Source organism: Chiloscyllium plagiosum, chromosome 11 (assembly GCF_004010195.1).
Source record: "Chiloscyllium plagiosum isolate BGI_BamShark_2017 chromosome 11, ASM401019v2, whole genome shotgun sequence".
Lineage (NCBI taxonomy): Eukaryota > Metazoa > Chordata > Chondrichthyes > Orectolobiformes > Hemiscylliidae > Chiloscyllium > Chiloscyllium plagiosum.
In genome coordinates this window covers 1,099,352-1,112,597 of record NC_057720.1, presented here as the reverse complement: position 1 = coordinate 1,112,597, position 13,246 = coordinate 1,099,352, and the positions used below count along the sequence as shown (strand labels likewise).

The window sequence follows — 13,246 nt, the reverse complement described above, 5'->3', positions numbered from 1 at the left end:
CTGCGTGGGTTTCCTCCGGGTGCTCCGGTTTCCTCCCACAGTCCAAAGATGTGCAGGTCAGGTGAATTGGCCATGCTAAATTGTCCGTAGTGTTAGGTAAGGGGTAAATGTAGGGGTATGGGTGGGTTGCGCTTCGGCGGGTCGGTGTGGACATGTTGGGCCGAAGGGCCTGTTTCCACACTGTAATGTAATCTAATCTAATCATGTAATCTGAGGTAATCCTCTTCGCTGTCCACTACACCTCCAATTTTGGTGTCATGTGCAAACTTACTAACTGTACCTCTTACGCTCGCATCCAAATAATTTATGTAAATGACAAAAAGTAGAGGGCCTTGTGCCACTCCACTGGTCACAGGCCTCCAGTCTGAAAAACAACCCTCCACCACCACCCTCTGTCTTCTACCTTTGAGCCAGTTCTGTATTCAAATGCCTAGTTCTCCCTGTATTCCATGTGATCTAACCTTGCTAATCAGTCTCCCATGGGGAACCTTATTCTGAGCCTATGCCCTCTGGTTCTGGAAATTCCCATGAGGGAAACATCCTCTCAGCAGTCACCCCCTGAAGCTGTTACAAATCTATGTGTTTCATTGAGATCACCTCTCATTCTTCTCTACTCCCAGGAGTAGGGTCTCAGTCTGTTTAATCTTTGCTCATGAGGCCTTCTCTCTACCACGGATCATACCAGTTAACCGCAAAAAAAAGCAGATGAGGACATTGCTGATGCCCCATCTGTAATCTCTGCTCAGGAATGGTTCCTGAAGGTCAGAGAATTGAGGGTTTCACTTCACTATTTAAGAGAGAACGCGAGAGGGAAACCAGCAAATTCTAAACTGGGCATTTCATACGTTGTGTGGGTGGGAAATTGTAGTGTATGATGCAGAGTGAAGCAATTGAACCTGTTGGACATTTTCAATCAGTCCATGAGAGCTGGCATGGATTTGTCCAGAGTCGATCATGACTGATGAAGTTTGAGTGACAGACAGGAGAAGGTCTGTGGGTGTTATATGTTTGGACTTGCAGAAGATATTTGATAAAATCCTATATGTGAGCCAAAGTTGAACCTGATAGAATTGAGGGAAATGGTTGACCTGGTTCGGTTACTGGCTAAGCGGCAGGAGTTAGGGACCAACATTCCGACAAGCTGCACTGCCAAGCAGCAAGGGGAGAGGAGTGACATCGCCTCCTGACCTCTGAGCCAAATGATACTGGTTCGAGTCCCACTCCGGGGCATGAAAGACCAGATGCATTCATAACGTGGTCAGGTGGGTGGAGAATCTACCTTCAGATCCTTTCAGCACACACTACTGACAGCAACCAGAGCGGGAGAATCTTACATACATGATTCGGAGCACACACACCTTCACGATCAGGCACTAGCACACAAAAGAAAAGGCGATAGACTGTGGAAACAGGCTGGTTACCTGTTCCAGGAGAAACCAGAAATAGAAACCAATGTAAGCACATGCTTTGCTTTCCTCATGCCACGAGACGCAACAAGAAAAATGAAAAATATAAGGGGATTGAGGTCATGTTATACGAAACCCTGGTTAAACTACTCTCTCAGAACTTCTGGGAGCACATGTCAGGCATTACACCTTAGGAAAAACAATCTATTAGTCACGGGAGGAGTGCAAATTGAATTAACTACAACTCCACCTGATTCCAGGTTTAAAATTACAGGGAGACTTTACACACACGATGGTGGTTTTTCTCAGGATTGTAGAAGATTGAGTGCAAAATTAATCAGTGTTTTCACAGTTATAGTGGGAATAATGAGATGAATAGAAAGAAACAGTGTCATCTAGTTTGGAAATTGGGAAAAAGTGGCGATATGGAGTTAGGTCACAGACCAAGGCGTGTTCTCATACATGACAGAGGCTGAACAGCCACCTGCTGTTGCTTCGTTCCAACTCCGTTTGGGTTTCTGGAGGGTTTCTTCAGAAGACTGCCTGTCTTCAACTCTCTGAGCCCAACTCGACCACTCGTCTCACAAATTATTCAAGACTTCTCAGCCAATTGGAACGCAAATGGATTCTTAGTTATTCATTGGATGAATCTTGGCTGTCAATCAAACAGATCAATTTCTCCCATCTCATATTTATTTTGAGAGTTAGGTTGAGGATCTGAGAGGTTAGTACTGAGGGAGTGCCCCATTGCAAGAAGATCAGTACAGAGGGAGTGCCGCACTGTCAGAGGGTGTGTACAGAGGGAGTTCTACGCTGTCAGACAGTCAGTACTGAAGAAGTGCTGTACTGTTGGGGAGTCAGTACTGAGGGAGTGCTGCACTGTTAGAAGGTTGACACTGAGGGAGTGCTGTACTATCGCAGGATCAGTGATGGAGTTTCAGATCTGAGACCATAACATACAGCTGCAGAATTAGGCCATTCGGCCCTTTGAGTCTGTTCCGCCATTCGATCAGGGCGGATATGTTTCTCAACCCCATTTTCCTGCCTTCTCCCCATAACCCTTGATCCCCTCACCAATGGAAAACCCATCAATCTCTGCCTTAAATACGTGCAATGACGTGGCCTCCACAGCTCTATGCAGTTACAGATTTCACAGGCTAACGACCCTCTGAGGAAATTCCTTCTCATCTCCGTTCTAAAGGGCTGTCCCTTCACCTAATTTTGTGCCCTTGGGTCCTAATCTTTTCTACTAATGGAAACATCTCTCCATGATCACTCTATCGGTGCGTCACAGTATTCTGTAAGTCTCAATCTGATTCCCCACTCCCCCATCCATTAAGTACAGACCTAAACTCTTCAATCCTTCCTTAGATGATAAGTTCTTCAGCCCGGCATCATTCTAGTTACTCTTCTCTCGATTCCGTCCAATGCTGGCACACCAATTTACATGGATGACTTGGAGTTGGGGACCTAATGTAGTGTGTCACTGTTAACAGATAACATGAAGATGAGTGTGAGAGCAAAGTGTGCAGAGGACACTAAGTCTGCGGAGGGATATAGATAGTGAGTGGGCAAGGGTCTGACAGATGGAATGCAATATTGGTAAATGTGAGGTCATCCATTTTAGTCAGAATAACAGCAAAATTGGCTATATTTAAATGGTGAAAAATTGCAGCATGCTGCTGAGCAGAGGTTTTGCTACAACTGTATAAGGTGCTGGTGAGGCCACACCTGGGGTACTGTCTACAGTTTTGTTCTCCTTACTTGAGAAAGGATGTCCTGGCACTGGAGGGGGTGCAGGGGAGTTCACTGGGTTGATTCCAGAGTTGAGGGGGTTGGCTTATGAGGAGAGATTGAGTAGACTGGGACAATACTCATTTGAGTTTAGAGAATGAGGGGGGAATCTTATAGAAACATAAAAAAATGAAGGGAATAGATAAGATAGAAGCAGGGAGGTTGTTTTCACTGGGGGTGAAGCTGGAACTAGGGGGTATAACCTCAAAATAAGGGAGAGCAGATTTCGGACTGAATTGAGGAGGAACTACTACTCCCAGGGATTGTGAATCTGTGAAATTCCCCACCCAGCGAAACAGTTGAGGTTACCTCGTTGGATGGTTTTAAGGCAAAGATGTATTTTTGAACAGTAAAGGAATTAAGGGTTATGGTGAGCAGGCAGGTCAGTGGAGCTGAGTCCATGGAAAGATCGGCCATGACTTTATTGAATGGCGGAGTAGGGTCGACGGGCCGGATGGCCTACTCCTCCTCCTCCTTCTTACCTTCTTACCCTTTCCAAGAGACGGGCCCAAAACTGTTGTCAATATCCCAAATATGGTTCACAGAGCCTTAGACAGCCTGAGAAGTGTGTCACTGCTCTTGTATTCTAGCCCTCTTGAAATGAATTTTAATATTGCATTTACCTTCCTAACCACCAACTGATCCTGCATGTTAACCTTAAGAGAACTCTGAACTCGGGCACGCCCCACCCAGACCCTTTGTGCTTCAGATTTATAAAATAGTATATTTTAGAAAATTGTCTCTGCCTCTATCCTTCCTACTAAAGTGTACAACCTCATACTTTCCCACATTGTATTCCATCTGCCATTTCTATGCCTTTTTTCCTATCCTGTCCATGTCCTCCTGCAGCCTCCATGCTTTCTCAACCCTACCTGTCCCTCCACCTTCCTTTGTGTCATCTTAGCAACAATGCCCTCAGTTCCTCAGAAATATGGAATCAGCAAAGGTATTCAGCCGTTGTTTCTGAGATGGCCACAAACAGCGGTTCCATTCTGTTTCACTGTCTGTTGCACTGCAGGTTATGGTCGGGGTCCTGTATGTGCCCGACCAAGTCTTTTTATTTAAATCTGCTGAGGATTTTTGCCTCTGCTACCCTTTTATAGAGTGGGTTTCTAATTCCCACTAAATTCTTGGTGCAAGCATTCCTCCTCAACTCCCCTGTCATCCTCTTCCCAATTGCTGTCATCCTCTGCCAATGGTTTCATGACCTTTCTGACAATGGGGACACCTTCCTATCCACTTTCTTTGACCCACTCATTGCTTTTAACTCCTCAGTTAATCCCCCCTCAGCCTCCTGTGTTCTACAGACAACAATCCCAGCTGTCCAATCCTTTCTCAGAATAAAAATTCTGTAATCCTGGCAGCATCCTCATTAATCTCCTCTTACCTCTCTCCAGTCTGATCATGTCTGTCATGTAAGGTAGGGGCCAGACTTATTCATAGGTATCGAGGCGTGGTCTGATCTGCAGCTTTAACATAACCTCCCTTATTCAGGGCTGCTGCCTTTTGGATGAGACATTAAGCACGCATTTCAAGTAAAAGATCTTGTGGCACAATTTCAGTGATCAGGGAGCTCATCACAAAGTCCCAGGCAATATTTGTCCTTCAACCAACATCACATCAAAAACAAATAGTTGAGTCAGTATTTCGTTGTCTGCTGAGTGTAATTTGACAGCTGCATTTCCCAAATTTCAGTGTCCAGACCTCAAGTTTCTTTGTTGTCTGCGAAGTACTATCCTGAAAGTGTGAAAAGTACTTAGATAAAGAGAAAAGTTCTATTCTTTTATAAATGCAATTTTTTTTTGCTGTTTAATGCCTTAGAGAACAGTGTGAAAAAATTCTTGCCTCGGTTCCTAATGAATTTTGTCTCCTCTGTTGTCCCCAGCGGCACCACCAACTTGAAATCAGGAAGAGGTTGGAGGATTTTGCCAGGAGAGAACGTGTCCAAAGGATAAAGGTTCCAGTGTTTTTCTGTACTACTTTGTAGTTTGTCATGTTAGCTTTATGGTTGGTTAAGGGGAGTGTTCTATGTTTGAGAATGCTCTCTCAATCTATTTGATCTCCACCCCATCACCTTCCTACAGCTTCTCCCTTCAATTTTGCCATCAAGCCCCGGTCTGTGTTTCTCTCTTCCCTCTGGGTTCATACAAGTACTTCCTGGGATTGTGCAGAGTATCCTGTTTGTCCGCTGACCTTGTGCCCTCAGTTCCAGCAGCAGCTGAGCACCTAGAATCTGACCACACTGAAGTATAACGTTCCTGAACCAGCTCTCTGAAAATGTTTTCCAAATATTCAAACTTCTCTGTTCTTTCCCTGAAACCTTGTCCTCATTTGTCACTTGCCTATTTCCCCAAAATCTTTCTGATAGTTTGTTATTAAATCTGTTTATATTGCCCTTTCAAACAGCTAGTTCGAGATCACAACAATGGGCTTAGTGAAAACAATTCTCTTCATCTCTCCCTCTCTGTATCTTTCACCAATTGCCTTCAGTCTGTGTCCCTCTGGTCAATGTTTCTCCTGTTACTGGAAATGTTTTCTCCCGATTTTCTCTGTCTGAAATCCCTCATCGACAATACTGTTTTCAGTTTTCACCTTACTGTAAATTCCATTCCTTTGCCACTGAACCCATCCCTCTCCCTGTAACGTTCTGAGGCTAAATCTCAGGACTGTCACAGCCCAGAAGGGGACCTTACAATCCATCGCATTACACCAGCTCCCTGTTTGACCAATTCATATAGTGCCTTTTTTTTATATTCATTCACAGGATATGGGTGTCGCTGGCTGGGCCAGCATTTATTGCCCATCCCTAAGTGCCCAAAGGGTAGCTAAGAGTCAACCATGTTGCTGTGGGTCTGGAGTCACATGTAGGCCAGACCAGGTAAGGATGGCAGATTTCCTTCCCTAAAATTTCCTTCTCTGAAGGACGTTAGTGAACTAGATGGATGTTTACAACAATTGACAGTGGTTATATGGTGATCATTAGATATGCTACTTATCCCAGATCTTAATGAATTCAAATTTTCCCATCTGCCATGGTGGAATTCAAATCATGTCCGAAAACAATATCCTGGGTTCTGGATTAATAGTCCACTGACATTACTGTTAGGCCACCACCTGCCCTTGCTGTCCAGACCAGCCCATTGCATCACATCCCATGCCCCTGCACATTCTTCCATTTCACTGATCAGTCTTATTCTCTTTTCACTGCATTGATTGAACCTGCTTCCACCAGATTCTCAGGTACTGCATTTGAAATCTTAACTACTCAGTGTCAAAATGTTTTTGCATATTGCTTAAGCATGTCTGACCAATTAATTAACCTGTTTACAAATTCAAGACCATATTTTCTCCTATATTAACCCCAAACCACAAAATCATGTCATCACCAAGTCCGCCCGTGGCCATCTTAGCGATGTTTCCCCTAACTTTGCTTTTGTATCTGCACATCTGCTAAAATCTTCATGCATACCCAATAAGACAATCAGAAAAGGGAGCCATTCAGCCCATTCAGTTTGTCCTGCCATTCAATCATGGCTGATCTGTTTCTCAACCATTTTCCTGCCTTCTCCCTGTAACCTTTGATCCCCCTACCAATCAAGAACTTATCCATCACAAAAACAGAAATTGCTGGAAAAGCTCAGTAGGTCTGGCAGCATCTGTGGAGAGAAATCAGAGTTAATGTTTTGGGTCCAGTGACCTTTCCTCAGAACTTGACCTGAAACATTAATTCTGAGTTCTCTCCACAGATGTTGCCAGACCTGCCGAGCTTTTCCAGCGATTTCTGATTTACAGTATTTGCAGTTCTTTTGGTTCTTGACTATCCACCTCTGTTTTAAATACATTCAGTAAGTTGGCCTCCACAGCCCTCTGTAGCAATGAGTTCCACAGATTCACCATCTCCTTATTACAGTTCTAAAGGATCGTCTCTTCACTCTGAGGCTGTGCCCTTGGATCCTAGTCTCTCCAACTGGTGGAAACATCTTTTCCATGTCCGCTCTGCCCAGGCCACCCAGCATTCTGAGAGTTTCAATCAGATCCCACCTCTTCTTTTGAAACTCCTTGTCTTTGTTACCTCTTGACCTAACGATTCCAGCGCAGTCCTGGCTTAGCTTCTGAATTCTGCCCTCCACAAAAATGTTCAGCCAATGCCCTTACACACAACTAAATCCAATTCACCAAATACCCTCCGTGGACACCGACCTACATTGGTTGAAAAATGTCTCAATTTTAGAAGTCTCATCCTTGTTTTTAAATCCCTCCATGACCTCCTTCCTCTCCCTCCCAGCTCCTCTGTCCATCTCCCTACTACTACCCTCCCTACACTGCCTGCCATTTTTCACCAACCCCCTGAAAGGCTAGGTTTCTGAACTGTAAAGACTGTAGAGATAAACCAAGGAGTACAGGTAAATGGGTGTTGAGGTAACTGATGAGCCATTATCCAGTTGAATAGTGGAATAGGCTAAGGGGCTGAATAGCTTGCTCCTGCTCATATTTCCCATGTTCCCACTTATCAAATTTCCTTTGCTAATTGTTTCTATGAAGCAATGTGGAAAGTTTTTAGCTATTAGAGTTCTAAATATAATTTGTTGTTGTTGAAAGGTTGAACGAGCCAGAAGGTTTGATGAAGATATCGTCCCGTTCCTCTCCCCTCATCCCCCAGTTTTTCCTCGCAATTGTCACTGGAATGTCTCGAGACCAGATGTGGAACACTCCGATTCCTCAGCATCTGTAAGTTTAATTGCACAGGGGAATTGATGGTTTAAAGGAAATGATTTGTTAATAGGACACTTCAGTTCCTCCGAATATTGACTATAGCAGTGACACCTATGCACTGGGTCTGAAAGGGCAAACTCTGTGGCCTATCAGGATTGTCTCCAAAAGGACAGTACAGATCATTCTGCTATGAAGATGTGTCGAGACACGTTGATGAAGGTCGAGCAGTGGATGTGGTGTATATGTTTTTCAGTAAGGCATTTGATAAGGTTCTCCACAGTAAGTTAGGAGGTATGGGATACAGGGAAATTTGGCTGTCTGAATATGGAATTGGCTGGCCAAAAGAAGACAGCAAGTTGTGCTGGGTTGGTGATCAGTGGTGTCCCGCAGGGATCTGTTCTTGGCCCTCTGCTCTTTGTAGTTTTTATACATGACTTGGATGAAGAAGTGAAAGGGTGGTTAGTATAGTAAATTTGTGGTGGTGTTGTAGATTGTGTTGAGGGCTGTTGCAGGCTACAACATGACTGACAGGATGCAGAGCTGGGCTGAGAAGTGGCAGATGGAGTTCAACCTGGATAAATGTGAAGTGATTCATTTTGGAAGGTCAAGTTTGAATGCTGAATATGGGGTTAAAGACAGGACTCTTGGCAGTGTGGAGGAACAGAGGGATCTTGGGGTCAATGTACGTAAATCCCTCAAAGTTGCCACCCAAGTTGATCAGGTTGTTAAGAAAGCATATGGTGTTTTGGCTTTCATTGATGGGGAGAATTGAATTTTAAAGCCGTGAGGTTTTGTTGCAGCTCTATAAAGCCCTGGTGAGACCACACTTGGAATATTATGTTCAGTTATAGAAAAGATGAGGGTGCAGAGGAGATTTCCCAGGATGTTGCCTGGACTAGAGGGTGTGTCTTATGAAGAGAGGTTGAGGGAGCTAGGGCTTTTCACATTGGAGAGAAGAAGGAAGAGAGGTGACTTGATAGAGGTGTACAAGGTAATGAGAGGCATCGATAGAGAAGATAGCCACAGAGTTTTTCCCAGGGCAGAAATGGTTATCATGAGGGGGCATAATTTTAAGATGATTGGAGGAAGTTTTAGGGGAGATGTCAGAGGTAGGTTCTTTCCACAGAGAGTGGTGGGTGCGTGGAATACACTGCCAGCGGTGGTGAGAGAGTCAGAGACATTAGGGACATTTAAGCGACTGCTAGACAAGCACATGGATGCTTGTGTATTGAGGGGTGTATCGGTTAGATTATCTTAGATTAAGATAAATGCTTGGCACAACGTCATGGGCCAAAGGGCCTGTACTGTACAGAACCGTTCTATATTTGACGAACACGGAGCATGGATCAGTGCTTGGGTCTATGATGTTGTGGCCATAACGTTGGTTTCACAGGGGCAGGAATAGCTGCTTGATGTTCCAGGGTTTAGAATGTTTAAAAAGAACAGGGAGGGTGGAAAAAGAGGACGGGGTGTAGCATTGCTATCAGAGTGTGCATCACAGCTACAGAAATGGAGGTTGTTGAGGAAGGTTTGACTACAGGTGGATAGAGTGGTCAGAAGGCATATAGTATGCTTGTCTTCATTGGGCAGGGTATTGAGTATAAGAGCTGGCAAGTCATGTTAAAATTGTACATTGGTTCGACGGCATTTAGAATACGGTGTACAGTTCTGGGTGCCACATTACCAAAAGGATGTGGGTGCTTTGGAGAGAGTGCAGAGAAGGTTTACGAGGATGTTGCCTGGTATGGAAGGTGCTAGCTATGAAGAGAGGTTGAGTAGGTTAGGTTTGTTCAAAATCATGAAGGGTATAGACAGGGTGGATAGAGACAAGCTTTTTCCCAGGGTGAAGGATTCACGCGGCAAGTATTTCACACAGAGGGTGGTGGGCGTTTGGAACACGTTGCCAGCAGAGGTGGTAGAGGCAGGCACAGTAGATTCATTTAAGATACATCTGGACAGATGCATGAGTAGGTGGGGAGCAGAGGGACACAGATGCTTAGGAATTGGGTGACAGGTTGAGACAGTAGATATGGATCGGCTCAGGTTTGGAGGGCCGAAGGGTCTGTTCCTCAGCTGTAAATTTTCTTTGTCCACCTATGGGTGGACGTTAGGAACAGCCACCCCATTGGGGGTTTTCTACAGACCCCCTAATAGCATAGAGAGATTGAAGAACTCTCAGACTGGCAGATTTTGGAAAAATGAATGTAACTGGGTTGTTATGGGTGATTTCAACTTTCCCAATATTGACCTTAGTGCAGATGGTTTGGATGGAGCGTTTTTGTCAGGTGTGTTCAGGAGGGTTTCCTTACTCAGTATGGAGACAGGCCGACGAGGGGAGAGGCCATTTTGGATTTGGTGCTCGGCAATGAGCCAGGACAGGTGTCAGATCTCGCGGTGGGAGAGCACTTTGGTGACAGTGATCACAACTGCCTCACATTTACCATAGCCATGGAGAGGGAAAGGAGCAGTTACCAAGGGAAGATATTTAATTGGGGAAAAGGAAATTATGACGCTGTCAGACAAGAGTTGGGTAGTACAGACTGGGCAATTGTTCCACAGAAAGGGCACAGCAGACATGTGGAGACTATTTAAGGGGCAGTTGTTGTGAGTGATGCATGAATTTGTTCCTCTGAGACAGGTAAGAAGAGGTAAGATTAAGAAACCTTGGATGACGAGAACAGAGGAACTTCTCGTCAAAAGGAAGGCGGCAGCTTATGTAAGATGGAGGAAGCAAGGATCTAGCACAGCTTTAGAGGATTACAGGCTTGCTAGAAAGGAGCTCAGAAATGGACTGAGGAGAGCCAGGAGGGGACACGAAAAAGGCTTGGCAAGATGGATTAGAGAGAAACCAAAGGCATTTTACTCATAAGTGAGGAATAAGAGAATGATGAGGGAGAAGGTAGGGCCGGTCAGGGATAGCGTAGGAACTTGTGTGTGGAGTCTGAGCAGATAGGGGAAGCCCTAAATGAGTTTCTTGCTTCGGTTTTCACTGAGGAAAGAGAACTTGTTGTGAATGAGAACTTTGAGGAGCTGGGAAACAGGCTTGACCAGATCGAGATTGATGAAGTTGATGTGCTGGAAATTTTGGCAAACATTAAGATTGATAAGTCCCCGGGGCCAGACCTGATTTATCCCAGGCTCTTCCGGGAAGTGAGAAAGGAGGTTGCTAAGCCGCTGGCGAAGATCTTTGCCTCCTCACTCTCCACGGGAGTTGTACTGGAGGATTGGAGGGAGGCGAATGTTGTTCCTCTTTTCGAGAAGGGTAATAGGGAAATCCCTGGCAATTACAGACCAGTCAGTCTTACGTCTGTGGTCAGCAAGGTTTTGGAAAGAATTGAGGGATAGGATTTATGACTATTGGCAAAGCATACATGATTAAAGGCAGTCAGCATGGCTATGTGAGGGGCAGGTCATGCCTCACAAATTTATTGAGATCTTTGAGGAGGTGATGAGACAGGTTGATGAAGGTTGAGCAGTGGATGTGGTGTATATGGATTTCAGCAAGGCATTTGATAGGGTTCCCCATGGTAGGCTCATTCATAAAGTCAGGAGGCATTGGATACAGGGAGATTTGGCTGACTGGATTCAGAATTAGCTGGCTGACAGAAGGCAGAGAGTGGTTGTAGATGGAAAGTATTCTGCCTGGAGCTCAGTGTTGAGTGGGGTCCCACAGGGTTCTGTTCTTGGGCCTCTGCTCTCTGTAGTTTTTATAAATGACTTGGATGAGGAGGTTGAGGGGTGGGTTAGTAAATTTGCAGATGACACAAAGGTTGGAGGTGTCGTCGATAGTATAGAGGGCTGTCGCAGGCTGCAGTGTGACATAGACAGGATGCAAAGCTGGGCTGAGAAATGGCGGATGGAGTTCAACCTGGATAAATGCAAAGTGATGCATTTTGGAAGGTCAAACTCGAATGCTGAATATCGGATTAAAGACAGGATTCTTGACAGTGTGGAGGAACAGAGGGATCTGGGTGTGCAAGTGCATAGATCCCTCAAAGTTGCCACCCAAGTGGATAGGGTTGTTAAGAAAGCATATGGTGTTTTGGCTTTCATTAAAAGGAGGATCGAGTTTAAGAATTGCGAGGTTTTGCTGCAGCTCTGCAAGTCCCTGGTGAGACCACACTTGGAGTATTGTGTCCAGTTCTGGTCGCCCTACTATAGGAAAGGTGCAGAGGCTTTGGAGAGGGTGCAAAGAAGGTTTACCAGGATGCTGCCTGGACTGGAGAGCTTGCCTTATGAAGAAAGGTTGACTAAGCTCGGACTCCTCTCTCTGGAGAGGAGGAAGAGAGGAGACCTATCAAGGTATACAAAATAATGTGAGGAATGGACAGAGTAAATAGCCAGAGACTTTTCCTCAGGGCAGGATTGACTTGTAGGAGGGTTCATCGTTTTAAGATATGAGGAGGAAGGTATAGAGCGGACGTAGGAGGTAGGTTCTTTACGCAGAGAGTTGTGAATGCGTTGCCAGTGATGATGGTGGAAGCAGAGTCATTAGGGACATTTAAGCGACTGCTGGACATGCACATGGATAGCAGTGAGTTGAGGGATGCATAGGTTAAGTTATTATATTTTACATTAGGATTAATCCTCGGCACAGTATCGTGGGCCAAAGGGCCTGTTCTGTGCTGTACTGTTCTATGCTCTATAAGGGGCATTTCCTCAATGCAAATTTGCTATAATGCAATTGACAAATTGGGGATGCTATTTGTAAAGTGCAAACGTTTAAAATGTGTGTTGGTTGTAACGTGATTACATCGCCAACACTTTTAAGCGCTGTTTCTAAAGCGTGATTTTTCTATAAACTGGATCGCACAAGATTTCAACCATCACGTCACAGAAGAACTGACAGTAGCTACAACAATGGCCTGACCTTGTTTTTAGGCCCAGTATCACTGTGGCAATGCAAGTCATGTTCAGGTCTGAAGCAGGACGATACTAATTGGGCTTCAGCATCAGTGGCAAGATCCTTCCCTGATGGTTTATCTTTGAGCTGATACAGAGGGACCGTATTGTTGAAGAGGAGAGTGTGAAACGGACTGATAAGCTAGAGGAGATACTTGTTATGAAGGAAGATGTGTTGGACATTTTGAATAACTTGAGGATAGACAAGTCCCCCAGGCCTGACGGGATATATCCTTAGATTATGTGGGAAGCAAGAGAGGAAATTGCAGAGCCGTTGGCAATGATCTTTTCATCTTCACTGTCAACGGGGGTGGTACCAGGGGACTGGAGAGTGACGAATGTTGTGCCCCTGTTCAAAAAAGGGAATAGGGATAACCCCGGGAATTACAGGCCAGTTAGTCTTACTTCGGTGGGAGGCAAAGTAATGGAAA

General features: G+C 45.0%; 1 protein-coding gene across 1 annotated transcript in view; it reads left to right on the top strand.

Annotated features, from left to right (window-relative positions):
* The window catches only part of erich3 (glutamate-rich 3), a 101,307-nt gene that overhangs the window by 19,520 nt on the left and 68,541 nt on the right, over positions 1 to 13,246 (top strand). Inside the window, exons 4-5 of the mRNA XM_043700061.1 lie at positions 5,086 to 5,157; positions 7,800 to 7,928. Of these exons, the coding sequence (XP_043555996.1) occupies positions 5,086 to 5,157; positions 7,800 to 7,928 (201 nt within the window). The remainder of the gene's footprint in view (positions 1 to 5,085; positions 5,158 to 7,799; positions 7,929 to 13,246) is intronic.